The sequence below is a fragment of the Eubalaena glacialis genome, chromosome 12 (genome assembly GCF_028564815.1).
Source record: "Eubalaena glacialis isolate mEubGla1 chromosome 12, mEubGla1.1.hap2.+ XY, whole genome shotgun sequence".
Classification (NCBI taxonomy): Eukaryota; Metazoa; Chordata; class Mammalia; order Artiodactyla; family Balaenidae; genus Eubalaena; species Eubalaena glacialis.
This window is the reverse complement of record NC_083727.1, coordinates 9,827,312-9,845,689: the sequence shown is the minus strand read 5'-3', so window position 1 is coordinate 9,845,689 and position 18,378 is coordinate 9,827,312. Positions and strand designations below refer to the sequence as shown.

The window sequence follows — 18,378 nt, the reverse complement described above, 5'->3', positions numbered from 1 at the left end:
GGCCTACTAGGTGCGGGAGCCTGCAGAGCTTAAGTGCTGTGTTAAGCCCCTGTGCGCTTGTCTTCTTTTCTCCACAGATATCGCAAACGGCACCAGTTCAGGGGGGTACCGCCCACCTCCCAGAACCAAGGAAGTCATCATCAATGGCCAGACTGTGAAACTTAAATATTGTTTCACCTGCAAGATTTTCCGGCCCCCTCGTGCCTCTCACTGTAGCCTTTGCGATAACTGCGTAGGTGAGTAGAAGCAGAAATTGCCTCTGTCCCATCTCTGATGTTTGTGCTAAAATGTCTGCAGCTGATGGAGTAGAGATTTCCTGTGAATAGACCTGTGCTAAAGAGAGTCAGCATGTGTGTCTCTTTAATCCTTCAGAACTAAACAGCTCGATAATAGTTAATATTTCAACCGTATTGCCTCCTGCCCCTGATCCCGTTCACCAAGCCTAGCGTTGCCAAATCTTTTTTCTTTTTACATCCTGCAACACCACGAGGACAGCAGAATGTCCTAGGCCTTCTCCTCCCGGGTACACAAGACCAGAGGGGGGGTTCTTTGTTCCCTGGAGCTGCTGGGTCGGCAGACACTTGAAATAAAACCATTTCACCCGTAGATCCTCCATTGCCCAAGGAGCTGGCTGCATGCATAGCCAGACTCTCCCAGCTCCTCAGAGGGGCATTGTGCTTGGGTAGCCGGAGGCATTTGAAGCCCAAGGAGAGGAAAAGGGGAGAGGCCAAGAGACTTCTGGGCCTACAGTTAGGATCGTAACTCTTCCCAGAGACCACTTACCTTCTCTCTCAGCTTGCTTTCTCCAGGACAGGCTAGGAAACAGGCAGAGGGAACACTGTGGAGCACAGAGGTCCTCAAATGTAAGACTCGGCCCTGCTGTTAGGCTGCCGCCACCCCAGCACAGGATTTCTACAACTGATGTGGGTGCCAGCCCCTTGGAATTACTTGGGCAGCACTTCCTGTCACTTCAGACTGAGAGCTACTACCCACACCCGCAGACCATCTTCTCCCCTGGGATGGAGCTTCTCAGAGATGAGGTTGGCAAGGAGCTGGTGGAAGCCCCAAGTGACAGGAAGGGTAGTGAGAAATGGACTGAGGCTTTGCCACACGGGGGAAGACCCACAGTTCTTCAGTCCCATAGCCTGCCTCTAAAAGAAATAACCAGGGATTTTCCTGGGCGAATAGACATGGAAATCCTGTTAACCTCACACCTGAAAGGATAGAACACCTCAGAACAAACCTTGTTTCCCTTAGTAACACATTATCAATTGCCAACCCTTTTCGAGCCTATTAGAATTTGTAGTCTCAATTCTTCTTCAGAAAAAAAAAAAAGGTTATATAATGTTTTCTGCTGTGCAAAGCCATTTTCCTTTTATTTGTCTGAAATTTACTTTATCCTCACTTTAATAATCTACAATTTGGTAGAAAGCCCATGTTTGCCCTCTCAGACCTTTTTTTGGTTTTATTCACTTGGAAAAATTACTTTTAACCTTTGCCTCCGTAGCAAAACAGCATGGAATTTTGTTGTCTTTCCCAAGTAGTAAGAACCAGTTAAGAGCCTGGAATCTGGTACCCAGTGGCCTGGGTACAAATACTAGCTTCATGACTTAGACAAGCAACCTCAACTCTCTATGCCTTGGTTTTCTCATCTCTACAGTGGTGTCAATAGGAGTGCCTACCTCATGGGATGGTGAAGAGAGTAAATGAGTGAACGTATGCAGAGCACTTAGACCGGTGCCTGGCTTTCGGCAAATGCTCTGTGATTGTTAGCTGCTATTCTGTTATTAACTACTGCTCCCCTGACATTTTTGATTGGCTTTCTCTGGCCAATTTCTTGATCTACTGTATCCCTCTACAGGTATGGTGACCAAAACTATACCTGGTCCTCTATGTGAGGACACACACCAGGGTTTCTACAAGGACACATGACAGCCTTTGTGTGATTTCTGATACCCTTCCTGATGACTTCAGCCCCAGTGGCCACCCCATGCCCTTCTCGAGCATACTTTTAAGCCATAGCAGCACAGTGGCTTAAGTGTCTTCAGGGGGATAATCTGTAGGGATTCAGAGGACCCTTTCTTGGGTTGTAATTTTGATATTACATGATGAAATATTATATGATCGAATATATATATATATATTTTTTCGTTCACATAAAATCTTTTGCATGTCTTCTCCTGGAGGTCTAATGACTTGTTCCAGTTGGCATTTATAGGAAGGGAGTTGTTACCTACAAACCTGAAGAGCTTACGGGGCATCTCCTTCTCTTTATCATTTATGAAAATGTTTACCCATTACTAGACACCTGACTGTCAGTTGGTCTCAATCTTCTGTCTTCTGTCTCTAGGCTAGAATCCTAATCATGATAAAACGTTCCTCTCTATCTCATAGTGTTTTAAAATTCTCTTCGGATCATACTGTAAAACAGTTTCTGAAAGTTCGTCTAATTCCCTCATTTGTTCCCTCCATCGCCCATAGGTAAACATAAGTTTACATGTTCCTTAAAGAACCCTGATGAATTAGATGTAAAATCGTCTTACCAGAATTATATATGTAGTTAATGGTGTACTTCTCCTATAGTATAACTGTATAAGATAGTACCCTTTCTTATAGAAACTACCAGCTGAGAAAATAAGAGCCATCAGTCTATAATATCCAGGAGCCCTTCTGATAGGTTCTGAGCAACCTTTCTGATAAATCCAAGTCACATGGTAATCCAGAACTCCACAAGCAAGCATGGGGCTGTCCTGTAATGGGAGAATGCAGAACAGCGAAGGGAAAGGAGAGGAAGCGGGGAGGTTGGGGTGGGCTCAGAGGAGGAGACTGGGTGAAGAGCGCGTTGACAACAGCTGCCTCTAAGCATCATTTGACGGCCCTAGGGCTGGAGGTTGGCAAACCCTGATCAGGGCCCCACTGTGTGGAGGACAGGTGAGATAAATAGCATACAGTTGATGTAAAATAAAGCTACTCACTGCTCTCGGGGAACAACCACACAATGACTCAAACCTACATAGTTTTGGTTTTCCAGTTCATTACAGTACATTTGGGCCTTTGGTGTGACCCATTAACTGACCAACGAATTGGACCTTGTGCATTTGGGAAAAGAGAGTGGAAAGCGAATGTCTCCAACTGAGAAGTATAATTGCAGAGTTTGCCACTATTTTATTTTTAGATAGAAAGTTTTTATTGAAAGAATTCTACTTTTTGCAGCCACGGGAAAAAAAAAAAAAACAATGATGTGCTGAAAGCCAGGGTCTACACATGTGGCTTCCCTTCCCTTGTAATGAATGGGTTTGGGCTGGTCCTTCCTAGGCACACAAATAAATGTCACTTTGTACTGGGAGGGGAGAGAGGAAAATGCAGCTTCCCAGGCAGTTCAGAAGCATATTTTTCTGTGTTAAATAAGTTTGAAATGAGAGCAAAATTGTAGGGGCTGTGTAGTTGGAGTTGAGGACTAAGGGAAAAGCTTTCTTGGGGAGCAAACTCTGTTGCTAACATAGAACAGGTTAGCAAAGCCAGGCGGTTGGGACATGGCTATAAGGACAAACAGACCCAGAACTGAATCCTGGTCCTGTCCTTGGATACTATTGGAACCTGGGCAGGTTATCTGACCACCCCCACGGGTTTCCACATCTGTAAAATGGGGTGATCCTAGTACTGCCTCATAGGTTTCTTTTTTTTTAATTAATTAATTTATTAATTTATTTATTTATGGCTGTGGTGGGTCTTTGTTTCTGTGTGAGGGCTTTCTCTAGTTGCGGCAAGTGGGGGCCACTCTTCATCGCGGTGCGCGGGCCTCTCATTATCGCGGCCTCTCCTGTTGCGGAGCACAGGCTCCAGACGCGCAGGCTCAGCAGTTGTGGCTCACGGGCCCAGTTGCTCCACAGCATGTGGGATCTTCCCAGACCAGGGCTCGAACCCGTGTCCCCTGCATTGGCAGGCAGATTCTCAACCACTGCGCCACCAGGGAAGCCCTCATAGGTTTCTTTTAAGGATGAAGTGAGATAGTGCCGAGCAAGCACAGGCCTGGTGCACACCGAGGGCTCACAAAGGGCTTGCCAGTGATGTTATTGTGCGTAACAGGAGAAGAGCTGCCGCGGTGCTCCCAGGGAACTGTGTAGAGCGACGTTGTCTTCACAGAATGATGGGAGTCCCCTTGTTTTCCTGTAATCTGGGAGGATTTGGATGATCTGCAGCTGCAGGAATGAATATATCCTGTCTCTCTGTCTCTTTTTATCTCTGTTTCTCTCTCATTGTCTCTCTGTGTTGCCGTCAAATCGCTTCTGCACATTGAAACAGAGTATTTGGGGTTGTTTGTTCTTCCAGGCAATTTTTGACGTTATAAAATATTTTTACACAACTGACAGCTGGGGCCGAGGAGCCACCTCTGCTCGCTCAGACCCTTAGGATCCCTCAGGTCATTAAAGGAAGAGTAACAGAAGGAGCTGGAAAGCAAAACATACCCTTGTGCGCTCTTCTCAGACTCACTATGTATGTTCCAGCCCCAGCTGAGCCCCTTCCACATCTCCCCAACCAGGGTGGACCCTTTCAGGGAAGGCTGTCCTTTGGTGGGCTCTGGCCCAGTGTCAGAATAGCCAGCAGCTTTCCCTGGCATTGGGTATTTTTAACACAACCTAAACCTGTAATAAAATGTGATTTACTTGAAAGTAATTTATGCATGCACTGTGAACTAAACTAAGTTTGCTAAACACTAAGAAGGAGCGCTGCAAGCATTTGCAAGCCTGCTCTACGGGAGTCTGTCTGACTTGGACCAGCCCAGAGGCAGCAGCACCTGGGTCCCAGATCTGCTGCCTGGTCCATCTCTGCTTCCACGATGCCACGTCTGGAGGTGCTGTGAGGACAGAGAAGGTGGCGCACGAAGCCCTCGAGCTGTGTCAGCCGCTGCAGAGCTCTCGGTGGCACCAGCCTCCTCTCTCATAGGGGGTTGCCCTGGCCCCATTTTCACCTGTCCCCTTCTGTCATTTCTGATGTGGATGGTGCAAAGAACCTCCAGACACCCTCTGCAGGGACTCAGTGCCCACTTACTCTTGTTTTTGGGAGAGCTTCACGGTCGTCTTCAAAAGCTCGCTCGCTGTCTCTCTCCTGGGCACTGTACTACGCTCTCCCTTCCACCCCACAGTGTCTCCCGCTCCCCGCCCCCTACCCATCCAGCTACTTCCTCTGAGATGTGGGTTTCTGAGCTGAGACTGCAGATGTCTTGTCTGTTGCGTACACTCTGCTGAGCCCAGTTACTGCTTCACAGCTGTACTCAATATTAAGAGGTCTGGAATATCTGAGATTTAGAATCACAGCTGCCTTCTGGTGTGGGTAGCACGCTGGAATTTCTTTTAAACGATTTGGGTACGGTGAGAAGGGTATTAGTTTTACACAGGAAAGCATATCATTTGAAGGGAATGGAGCAAGCTGGCATTTATAGCCTCCCAGGGACCAAAAAAAACCCAGGGATTTACTGTGCCCCTCCTAGTTTCCAGTATCCTTGCTTTTTACTGACATTTAATGAGCATCTATGTGTCAGGCACTGTGCTAGTATCTAGATGCATCAAAATAAAATACAGTCCGCAAGAATCATTCTTAAGAACAGACCAAAGAGAATTCAAGGCCAGAAAGCATTGTATTTATCATATTACATGGATCAAAAAAAGAGTAATTTTATGTTAGTAAAGAGCACATTTAAAAATTCAGTCATCAACATATATGCATCAAATAACATTGCATCAAAATACATAAAGTAAAAATTGTTAGAAAACGCAAGGATAATTTGGTATAACATAATGCTAGTGAGAAACAATAATATACCTCTGGTTGTGTTGGCTCAGGTAAGCAAAATAAAAGATAATGAATATATAATTAATAAATATATGCTGAACTTTGTTTCCGCAAAGTATACTTACCTTTTGTAACTGATTGTGGAACATTAGCAAAATTAATCATACTAGCTGCACAGAAATTCCTAACTTCCTAAAAGCAGATATTACACAGACTGTGTCACCTAATGACATAACAATAAAACTAGAAATCAATCACAAAAATATAAATACACAAACCTAACCAATTATAATGTTTTTTAAGAACCCTTTTCATCAACTCTTGGGTGGCAGAGACTTCAAAATTGCACTTGTGGAATAGTTAGAAAATGACAATAAGAACAATGCAAACTAAAACTTCATGCCAGTCAGAATTCTAAATTCTAACCGCACAAAATAGTTAACCTAAGCAGAAAAGGAGTTATCTGGAAAACTATCAGGTAGCCCCTAGAAAGGAAGGAGGAGGCTGCAGAACCAGGCTCGGCAGCCTGGAAGAGCCGGGGAAGGCTGGGTGGCTGAGCGCAGCCAGTCATTCCTGCAGTAGGATGTCCCAGGAGGCGCAGGCACCACAAGCAAGATGTTTGTGACACCACCACTGAGTTCTGACTCTGCTGCTACCATCAGCTTGGAACTGTGACTCTGTCTGCAAGGACCATGGGCTCTGGATTCAGAGATCTGGGGGGTGGGAGCCCCTGGGCCTGTTTCGTTTCCACACCCAAGCAGCCAGCGAGACGGGGGAGGTAGCTGCCCCACTTGCAGCTTCTGTAACAGGGGTGGAGGGCGGGGCCTACCTCCCACCTATTTTGGGATTCTTCACAAACAGGAAGCTTACTTGGATGGTGGATGGCCAATGAAATTAGAAGTTTTCAGAAGTCTAGTACAAAAAACAAAACCGAATTTAGAAGCAACCAGAGGAACATAGCAGCCATCTCAAGAAGATAGAAAAAAGAAGAGCAAAATAAACTTAGAAAAACAGGAAGAAAACCATTAGTAACCTAGAAAACGGAAAAATAAATATGATACCAGATCTAATTCTTCGGCAAATAAGCAACAAAAAGATAAACTTCTGGTGAGACCAAAGGAGAGAAAAAAAGTGGAAATAACAGCTTCAAGTGAGACGGTCTCTCCACAAACTTATGTATAAATTTAATGCAATTTGAGGCAGGAGACAAGATAAAAAATGTACAGTTTGATTACCAATACCATTTGGGGAAAATTATTGGATTTTTGGAAACTGTTTACTCTTTACCGTTCATGTGAGGGCTGCCCCTAAGCTTTCCATGGTGACATACAGGCTGGGATCTTCTGCTCCTGAGGGCTTCCAGCCCCTTTGTGTTAATCTTTGTTTTAGTTTTTTTCTTAGTGTCTGGAGTTTTATCCTTTTTGGTTTAAGCAACAGGTCCTGTAACTAAAAAATATATCAAACAACCTAATTAATGCTTTTGGATTCAAGACATTGATGATGTTTCCACCCTCTCCCATTCACTGACCTCTCTGGAGAGTTTCTGTTTGCCTTAGACCAGCAGTAATTGTGTCTCCACCTCCAACTTGAAATGAATAAATACGGACGTGGGATCTTTTAGCTGAAAACAAACTGGGAGGTTTTTCTTTCCACAGATAATCTATTGTAGTGCACCAAGGGTTTAATGAAACTTGCAAAATAACTTCAAGGCATGTTACGGTCATTGTCATGTAACTCACACTGTGCAAGATTGTGGAGAGAGCCGGAATTCATTTCATGTCTGTGCGGAAGACTGCCATTTGTTCATAAAAGGTTTTATTCATTGATATGAAGAAACTCAGAGCCAAATGTAGCAGCCTCTAAACAATGTAAAGAAGACTTTGGGGTGTGTATTTTTGGCACTGACTTATTCCCGGTTTTCTTATAAGCAACTCAAGTCCTTTTTAGAAAGTGATGGGAGTTTTAATTAAGTCACTCGTTATCAATGATTCGTCATTATTAGCTCAAGTGACAGATGGCAGAATTCCAAGTAAACTTCCTGACTCATTTGACCATAAAATGACATTCTTTCCTGGAAGACTTTTCGTCTTGTCTTATGTCAAATTAAAACCGTTCCTGGTTGTCAGTACGTTGTTTTTTCTGTCTCTGCCTACCAGTTCACATTTCCTATATTTCACTATTGATTCCCGTCTCCTGGGAACCAATAGTTCTTCTGTTGGTTCTTCTGTAACCTCTTCTTGGCTGTCCCCCAGCTCTTCTCTTGGTCCCCCTCATCCTCCATGGATTCTTCATGCTGTAGCTGGAGACACCCTTTTGTTTCAGCCAGATAAGCTGGTCCCTTCTCTTTCTCAACATGTCCTTCCCACAATGAGAGCCCCTGTGTTCTACCACCAAGAGTTTCTTCCAAAAAAATTAAACTCAAGAAAGTCTAGAGGTACTTTTGAGGCAATCACCAAAATAAAATAAAATTCTACAAAGTCTCTCAACTTTCAGAAGAATTTCCTTCATAACATGTTTGTCGTAGGTGTAAGTACATGTAAGTAGATGTAAATTCCTCAAGATGGAGTACGCAGGCCTGGGAGTCTGCATTGTAGCAAAGTAAAAGGAGGTGGGGATCAAGCACAGTCAAGGTTGAGAGCCATGGGAACAGACTTTCTGTGACCCTCTCCGGGATCCACCATTGAGGTCAAGCCATCTGGGTGTGTTGGGAATTGCTCACCTCTCGTGGAGAGCAGCGGCCAGCAGTGAGGCCTCCTATGGGAGGTGGCCACTTCCAGAAGAGCACTGCTATGGTGATTTGCACCCTTAAAAAATTAATATTAGTAAGATAGCTACCATCTTTGGAGCCTGTTAGAAGCCATACATTGCAAGTATCATTTTACAAATGGAAGTTCATCAGTATTAGTACTTCTTCTGTAACTCACCTTAGGGCCATAGTCCCTCTGGGGGTCTGAGGTGGACATTGACATGGTCTGACAACACGGGTGAAGTCCGCCGAGCTGAGTGGCTGGGCCAGGGCCCAGGGGTGGATGTTGAGAGTCAAGAGGAGGAATCAGGCCATATCTGTAGAATGCTCTGTAAAGCAGGCGTTTACCACTCATCCAAAAGTATTTCTTCATTGGCTGGTATATGCAAGTAGAATGCAAAGAAGTGTTGAGATGGGCTTCCTGCCTTTGACAAGTTTTCTGCCAACTCATGAAAAGTGAACTAACATCATAAAGAAATATTTTAGGGAGTTCCCTGGTGGCCTAGTGGTTAGGATTCCGGGCTTTCACTGCCGTGGCCCAGTTTCAATCCCTGGTCGGGGAACTGGGCTCCCGCAAGCCACATGGCTCAGCCAAAAAAAAAAGAAAGAAAGAAAAAAAAAAACTATTTGACCAGGTTGTAGCACTCAGGATATCTAGGCTGATCTTAGGAAGGTCATCTTAGACCAATTCCCATAAAGAGGAGAAATGGGAGGAAAGGCTGGAAAAATTCAATAGCAGTCACACTGAAGCCCTTGGGTGCCTGTCGAGAAAGAGGAACTAGACTCAGCCACTAGTGCATCATGCTCGAGCAGGAACCTGAGATGGTCTGATCTCACACATCAGTGTAAAGTGAATTGATGAGATGTCTTAGTTAGCTCTTGGCCAGTGATGCAGTATGACGAACACCCTCCAGAATCTCAGTGGCTTTGAACAAACAGCCTTTCTTTTCCTCATGGGCCTGTGGGTCTCCTGGGGCAGCTCTGGGTTTGGCTCCGGGCATTGCTCAGGTTCAGGCTTCTCCTCAGATTTGATTCTGGGACCCCGGCGGAAGCGGAAGGGACAGCAGCTGCCAGGCATGTTCTCCTCACTGGGGCCGGGGGGAGGAGGGTCAATGGACCACATGATGGGGGCCAAAATATGCAGTATCTCTTACAGCCTCTGCTTACGGCACATCTGCTAAGACTCCATGAGCCAAACAAGGCACATGACCGTGACCAGGACCTGTCAGTGGGGCAGGGAAGGATACTCCCCCCTCAAGAAGGGGAGTAGTGAGTATTTGCTGAAATACACCAATCTGTCACATGCAGGGAGACTCGAAGGCCAAAGATCAGTTACTTTCTAAGAAGCAGTTGTGTGTCTCATTCATCTTTTTAAAGCAGATGGCGCCTTATATAAGATGCCCAATAATCAATTGTTTACTTGGGTTGCCGAGAATTGAAATTGGCCTCCAGCAACGGATTTGGGAACTAGGGAGGCTAAGGATGCAACATACTTTACCAGCCCCAAAGTTTCTTCTTCCAAGATATTTGTGGCTGTATCAGCCCATCCAGCTGCTCTCTGTGGGGTGTTAAACAATAAATGTTTCACCAAATTCCACCCACTATTTGTAGGAGTTGGGCAGGACTGAGCTGTTAAAGGCTGGAAACTTGAATAGTGAATAATAACCTGTATGCTTTAGTTTTGAAAGCTTAATACACGTTTGGACATTGTTTTTAAAAAGCTATAAAAATAATTTGGTTTGTTGGAACAGATTAAGTTTTATCTTATTTTTAAAAGGTTGAGAAGTATTTTAAATAAAGGACTAATGGAAATTGGAATAAAGGAAGAAGAATCACTTATATAAGAACCTAGTACCTATGAAAATGTAATTATTACCTTTTTTGATTAAAGAAGTGAAATGGATACATAGAAACAATTTATACTAAAATAACTTTCATTTTATGATGCCATCATGTATTTATGTATGGCTTCTGACTTTTGGAGGTAGTTCTGTACATGTTATCTCATTTGCTGCTCATAACCAGCCTGGGCATTAGTCGAGGTAGAGAGTATCACCCCCATTTGCTACAGACCTCAAATTCAGAGAGGGCAGGAACTGTCCATGATCACACAGCAAGACTCTAGCAGCTGGAACCAGAAGGCAGCCTCCTAACCACTGTGTGAAAGTTCATACAAAACAGACTTAGAGCAGAGAGAAACGCAGCTGGGCCTGAAAGTCAGCAGCAGGTGGATAAGACGTAAACACAGGAGAAAATGTCATAATTTCTACTCCAGCCCGGGAGAAACGCTGATCATCCAACAGGTCGTGTCCACCACGAGTGAGGCTCTGTGCTGGCCCAGGCTGGGGTGCAGCATGCAGAGAGAGAGCAGGAAGTTGAATCACACACGGTCACCAGCCTTTAGAGTCTTATAAAAGCTTCAGGGGGCTTCCCTGGTGGCGCAGTGGTTGAGAATCTGCCTGCCAATGCAGGGGACACGGGTTCGAGCCCTGGTCTGGGAGGATCCCACATGCCGCGGAGCAACTAGGCCCGTGAGCCACAACTACTGAGCCTGCGCGTCTGGAGCCTGTGCTCCGCAACAAGAGAGGCCACGATAGTGAGAGGCCTGCGCACCGCGATGAAGAGTGGCCCCCGCTTGCCGCAGCTGGAGGAAGCCCTTGCACAGAAACGAAGACCCAACACAGCCAAATAAATAAATAAATAATAATTAAAAAGGTGCTAATAATTAAAAAAAAAAAAAAAAGCTTCAGGGAGGGTAGGGAAGGTAAGTGTCTGGCACGACCTGGTCGGGCCCAAGCAAAGTCATAAGTAAGCTCAACTTGCTAGTTTTTCCCCAGGATTATCAGGTTAACACGACAAGATATATGTATAAGTACTTTAAATTTTTAAAAATCTCTCATAGATGCATATGAAGATTATACCCCCCTCCTGAAATTGTACTGCCTGAGCATCCTAGTTTTGTATAACAGAGGCTCTCTGTACCTTGGGTCAGGCCTTCTCCTCCCCAGCACTCCTGTTAGTCTTTAAGATCCCAGGGGAGACTTTAATGGATCCGCAGGTACCGGAAAGCTGATGGGACACCGCAACTTGCGTGGAAGCAGTGAGCCCCAAACCTGAGCAAAGTCACTGACCGCATGGCCTGGACAGAGCAAGTTCCCCAAAAGGCCCAGAGTGAGAGATGAGATGCCATGAGGACACACAGCAGGACTGTGGCCCTACTGCCGAAGTGCAGCCTACTCCCTGGGCCCTCCCTCCAACCACAGGCCTGACCAGGGGCTGAGACCCTTGCTTCTCAGGGTTGCTTAGTGCAGGGATTCCTGCCCTGGGCACCATGGATGGGATTCAGGGGGTCCAAGAGCTTGGATGGAAAACTCTGACATCTTTAATCTCACTAACCTCTAAATGAAATTTAATATTTCTTTCAATTATGAACACAGGCAGCAAACCACATTAGTTGCATTAGTCACCACTAGAAATCACAGACATTTTCATATGACATTACAGACGAAAATAGATCATTTACATTTGCTATTTCAAAACCACAGTAGTTGATAAACTGTAGCTCTTGTTATTTGGCATATGAATAAATAAGCTTGTATCCTACTATGTCACAACTTCTAAACTATTTTAAACTATTTTGAAAATGACATTTATTACTGATTTCAACATTAATAAGGTGGAAGGGTACATGGCTTCATGAGACTGCTAACAGGGTTCATGGCACACAAACTAAGTTAAGAAGTCTGGTTAAATCTTGTTTAGACTCTGCAGTTGTTAGAAAATAGACTCCTTAAGATGACAGGTAACATCTCTCCACCCCACCAGAGGGTTGGTGTTGATTTTTTTCAAGTAATAGGCAGGAACATTTATTTCAAGAATGCCATTTTTAAAAGCTGCTTTTTTTAAAAAAAGAAAAACTTTACTGGGCTTGTTCTTCCTTCCTCTCTTTCTTCCTCTTTCACTCTTAACCCAAACACAGGTGTGCAGCGCGCGCGCACACACATACACACACACACACACATTCACACAGCTTCCTGCACTGGGCAGTCAGGCCTGGGCCACCCACCCACCCGGGGTGCTTGCCAACCTGGTGTCCAGCCTGCTACAGATTCTTGGTTGTTTTCTGGGAGCATCTGTGTCACCCTTTCATTACAAAGGAGAGAACAAAGCTCAGGGGCAGGACCAGTACTGTGCCGCTGGCCCTTCCCAGCCTCCTCCTCCCCACCTCTGTGTTCCTGGGTAAATAGGACCCTTCTTAAAAATTGCTGAGAATTTACTCCTCCCCATTGTTCTTGCCTCAATCTGTTTATGCTACTGAGAAATACTGGGAAGATAAGAGCCCTTGGTATAAAGAAATTTAAATTTGCCCTCAAAAAATAATACAATATTATCTTAAATTTGAAGCCAAGATTGTTTCCAAGCCCCACATGGGTTTTCTAATGGTTTGTATCACATACCTTTTCATTGAAAGTTAGCAAAAACAAGATAGTGTTACAGAATGTACTCTTGGCTGTTACACATTCAATTCACAACAATATCACAGTAGAGTGGTCTGCCATTTATCATGTGATAGAAGTAACCAGTTTTCTGTCAAGCTGTTTGTGCCTGAAAAACCATTGCCTATTACTGATTTATGGGTTTGTTTTTCAGTCCAATAAATTGAGCCCCAGATGCATTTTTTTCATCTTTGATCATGCTGAATATTTGCTGTAGGACAGGAAATAGCCAGCATGTGTGCCTGGGGTTATTATAATGCTGTGCTCAGGGAAGCGGGGAGCCTCTAGGCTAATAATCCTTTAGGGCACATGGCCATGTCAGCACTTCAATGGCTCACCTGTTTAAGGACTATCCTCTGACTGTTGCTGGTGTGTCAGGCTCTGTGCTAGGCAGGCACTGGGGAGACGATGGTGACAGTGATCGGCACAGCCCTGCCCGCAGAGCTTCCCTACCGAGGAACTCAGGTAGATTCACAGACTCCTGTGGTACAGGGTCATGTGGGAGCATATGGGAGAGGTTCCTAACCCAGAGGAAGGAGCATCCCATCTGAGACCAGTGGATGCACAGGTCATAGGAGGATGAGCTGTGTAGAGGCGCAGGGCAGCGGGAGGCGGGCAGACCCATGGGACTAGAGAAAGTGGAGGCTGCAGGCAGAGAGGGCTGCAGCCAGAGGCAAGACGCCTTCCAAGCCACGCTAAGGAGCTTCAGTCTTATCCCAAGGGCAAGGGACAGTGGAGTGGCCTTATCAACCGTGTGTTTCAGAAAGTGCTCTCTGTCTGCATTGCAGAGGGTGAACTGGATGGTGATAAGACAGGGCCAAGGAGATGGGTGGGAGGGCTGCAGCTACCCTATAACTAGGGAAGTAGCCGTGGAGATGGAAAGACGGCGTGGATGGATCCCAGAAATCCTCCAGAGGAAGAAACCACGGAACTAAGTGCTTCATTAAATTCATGGACTTGGGGCAAAGAAGAGTGAGTTTTTGATCCCTCTGTCTCCTGAGCGCGTGATTATTTCCCCGTATTAGGAAATTAATGCTTTTAAAGAAAAATCAAGTTCACATATTTTCGGTCAATCATGACACAATGACCTGAGTCTATAAAGTACATAACTCAGTGTAACCACCGGAACCCTCTGGCTCTTGGTCCAGAACTGGATCTGCAGCAACTTAAACGTGAGGACCCAGAGACAGTGACGTCAGCTTCAAGGAGCTGGGTACCACGTGTGTCCAGCTGTGAGTGGTTGGCTGGTGTCTGAGGTCAGAGACAGAGAAGAAAAAAAGGGGGAAGGGGAGGAAAGAAGTGCTAGAAAATAGAAGGAAAAGAAATACAGAAGGGAGGGAGCAAGAAAGGCGAACGTGGAGAGGAAGTGAGAGGTAGTGAGACGGAAGTGGCAGCAAAGGTGCTGGGTCAGAGCCGTCGGGGCTGAGAGGAAGCAGAGCTGGGGGGAGATGCTCCTCACCTGGCTCGGGGCTGCCCCGCAGCTGCTCAGGACGCCAGCTGTGCCCACGGGGCAGCCCCCTTATCCAGAACGTTCCCCACCACCAGCATGACCCCTCCTCCCTGCTGTCCAGCTGTTTACAGTTTACAAAGTGACGTCAGGAAGAGCACCGGAAGCTTCGTGGTGAGTGAGGTGGGCTGTTGAATGGTCTTCAACCAAAAATGTTTTGGGCTGCTGCTCTCAAGGAGTCCATTTTCAATCCTGCCCTAAACAGAAAGTGTCTTTCCCCCTCTCCTGGGGCCTCAGGACAGAGAACAGAGGAGGTGGAGACAGTGTCGAGAGGAGAAAGCAAATCCTGCAAGAAGCCACAGATAACAAGGGACCGTCCACGGACGAAGGCTGGACGCGGGGCGAGTGCTTTCCCGAGTGTAGGGGAAGGAGAACCTTGCCTCAAGATGTCAGGGAACAGCAAGCGGACCCCAGAGGTGCCTCCGGCTGGACCGGTCCAGCCTCCTAGACTTGCTGGCTAAAAGTCTTCAGCATTTCCTTGGAGAGAAAAACTCAGAGATAACATCATAACATGCATTTGTAGAACTTTTGCCCGTGGCTTTGTAGGGTGACTCCTCATAGCGCTCATCCCAGAGGGAGCTTCAGACATTCCCACCAGAGTCCTTCGCTGGCATCATAGAGGCCCAAGGGATGACCCCACCTCCCTTAAGTATCATTATCCACAGGCAGCTGAACTGGATAGATCCTACCTGAGTCAAGAATCTGGACCTAGAGTGAGAACAATCAAGTAAACTGCCCGCCCCCGTGAAGGTTCAGTGAGCTTAATTCTGTTCACATCCGTGGAAGCCTTCCCACAGCCTTGGGAGGCAGGGGTGGAGGGAGAGTTCACACACATAAATGAGAAATGGCAGGCGAGGGCTGGCTCACACCCTGGGAAGCAGGGCTACCCCCAGAGCCCTCGCAGAGCAGCCCTGCTCTTCGCAGGTTTGGGTCCTGGCTTGCTGGCCTGTCGAGTTCAGAGCCACCCTTTGGGACAGGCCCTGTTAGCTGAGCTCTCACACGGAACCGGCAAAGCCAGGATGCTGACGTGTTCATCTTCAGCAAGTGACTCTATGACTGGTCCAACTGCTTGGACAGCCAATTCATAGTCAGAAGGCTAATTTATAATTGTAGAATGAGAAATATAACCATCATGGGAAGCAGAACGTGCCTGGCCAGCCCTGGGGCGGCTTTCTGGATACTTGGGGCAGATATTCTCATGTAAGACCAGGAGCCGTCTACATGTATACTTCAAAAAAATGCTTTGTTAGAAGACTCTAATAGTTTAAAACAATGCATTTAAAGTAAATTTTAAAACATACATCTTTTCTTATTCTGTGCATTTATGTATTTAAAAACTTTTCAACAAAAGAAAGAGACTGTCTGTCTAGTGCTATATTTTGGAAAGTGCATCCTTCACCAACAGGAAGAGTCTCAACCACAGGATCTCTGGGGCGTCCAGGCACATTTTCAGCCGGTCCTGGATTGCTGCCATGAAATCGACCACAGGGTCCATGCGCTGCACACATGCCCACTTCTAATGCAAAGGTAAATTGGACCTAATCCAGAGAAGAGTGATCTTTGGCCATGGTTTTATTTTTAGCTGACCAAGAAGTGCTCACCTCATTTCTGCCTGTAATTGTCAAACGGCAACTCTGTTTTAAAAACACTTCTTCGATACCCAAGAAAGCCACAGGCAGTTACTTCGTGAAAGTCTGTTTCTGTTTGTCTTGCTCTCGCCGCATGTGTACCTCTTTGGCTCACTCTGTCTCCCCTGATTCGTCTGTGGCTCCTGGCTTCGTGCCTCTGGGGAGTACGTGTGCTCATCTCTGGTCTCGCTGCCTTTTGCCTTCCCGAAGTCTGTCTCTGTCTCTCAAGTTTATGTCTCCAGCTCAGGCCTCTCCTCAGAGCTCCAGACTTGCAGGTACATCTGCTTTCCAGGCATCTCCACTTGGAGAGCCCAGAGACATCCCAAATCAACATTCCCCGGGACCCCCACCTCGCTGAGTACCAACGTCGTCCATCGGTTGCACAAGGCAAACACCGAACGTTTCATATTTGGCTCCTTCCCCTCCCATCCTTCCCTAAACACCACCCGGCCCTGTACTTTTTCTTACTAGGTGGGTGCATTTCCCTCCCCTTACACTAGCATGGCCAACTGCAAGCTGCCATCATCTCTCACCTTGCCTGGGTGGGGGTCTCCTAGTGGACCCCGACCATCCACTCCTCTCCCCATCCAGTCTACCCGCTACCACCCCAAACAGAATCTGATCACACCACCTCTCTCCTTAAGTGTGCTTTCCTGCTGGTGGCTCATAGGAAGGAGGCCCACATCCTTCACCTGGTCCACCAGATCTGTGCCCTCCCCCTCTCCAGCTCTGTGGTACCTCACGCCTTGCTGCCTGGACTCCAGCCCTGAGGGTCTCCTCTCAGTTCCTGGAAAAAGGCACACCCTCTCTGTGAAGTCCTCTTACGGAGGGCTCTGGGCTGGTTCCTAGGGAAGCGCACTCTTCCCTGGGTTTTCTGTGCTCGGCCTTCACAGCTCTGACCGGCTATTTGATGAAAGCCTCTGCCCGGTGGACGTGTAAGCTCCAAGGGGGCAGCTCTGTCTGTTCCTCACCAAGTGTTCCCAGCAACCTGCACCTCCCTGGCCTGCAGCTGCTCGGCTAACATTTGCTGAAGGAGGGAGGCAAGGACGGAAGGGAGAGAGGAAGGAGAAAAAGAGAATTGGATACTCCTCTGCCTGTATCTGCTTCATCTCTCCGGGGTACCTTTCTCTCTTTAAAAAAAAAAAAAAAAAAAGCCTATTACTTTTTTAGTTCAGTGACTAGGTTACTGTTCTCAACCGGAACAAAAAGGCTTCCTTCCCCCAGTGTAAACAAAACTCACCACTCACACCCTCAGACCTCCCAGCGGTACAAATGAAAATTTTTAGACTCCAAGAGAAATGATAATTTTTTTAATTAAGTCTGATCAGGAACTAGTAACCCTGATACAGTTCTGGGAGGATGGAAATGACAATTTAAAATGACTCATAATGTATTTAGGCCTATTACAGATATAATTTATACATATGTTTATTCACTCAACAAGTATTTGAGGGCCTATCATGTGCCAGCTGCAAATTTGAATAAAGCAGTAGCTTTCAAATTTTTTTCCCCCTGCAACTCACAGTAAGAAATGCATTTTATATTGGGACTCAATTTACCAGATACTCAAAGTTTCATGAAGCCGTACTTGAGTATATGAGATGCCTTGATATTTTCTATTTTATTCTTTTTTTTTTTAATGTTGGGCATGACCAACTAAACTAATTTTATGACTCACTACTTGATCACAGCCCTTAGCTTGGAAAACCCTGAATAAAACATAGGCCCTTCCCATATGTAAAGCGGCTCCTGACCTGTGGTCGATGACTGGCAGTTATGCTGGGTGAGCAGAGTGCCAGCCTCAAGTGGGGCTAGGGTTTGGGGAGTGTACCTTCGGGACCCGAGGAGAGGGCACATTTAGCAAGCCAATCAAAGGTAGGCGCCTGCCTTTCTGCCTTCTTAGAACAACTCAACTTGAAAATTAGTTGTTGAAATTGGTTACTTCCATTTCAGCAAACTAACAGGCTGCAGGAAGTTGTATGTAAAGGCTGGGTGTGAGTGCATGAGGGTGGGAGGGACTGTCATTTTCATTGGATTTTCAAAGCATTAGGAAATAAAAAATTAAGAATCAGTGCTCTAGAGGTTAAAAAACAGAGCTTCTGATATTCGTGGAAGACAGTAGATGAGAGGGTGTGCAGTGTTAGCATTTGCTGCCTCTGCCTCAGATGTCCTCCATCACATGGTCCTCCTTCATCACCCTCATCCCACCAC

The 18,378-nt window shown here is 46.1% G+C and overlaps 1 protein-coding gene across 2 annotated transcripts in view; it reads left to right on the top strand.

Moving 5' to 3' along the window:
* Positions 1–18,378, top strand: part of ZDHHC14 (zinc finger DHHC-type palmitoyltransferase 14) — a 269,697-nt gene that overhangs the window by 200,473 nt on the left and 50,846 nt on the right. For both annotated transcript variants that reach the window (XM_061207375.1, XM_061207374.1), the window contains exon 3: positions 78–236. In XM_061207375.1, coding sequence (XP_061063358.1) covers positions 78–236 — 159 coding nt within the window. The remainder of the gene's footprint in view (positions 1–77; positions 237–18,378) is intronic.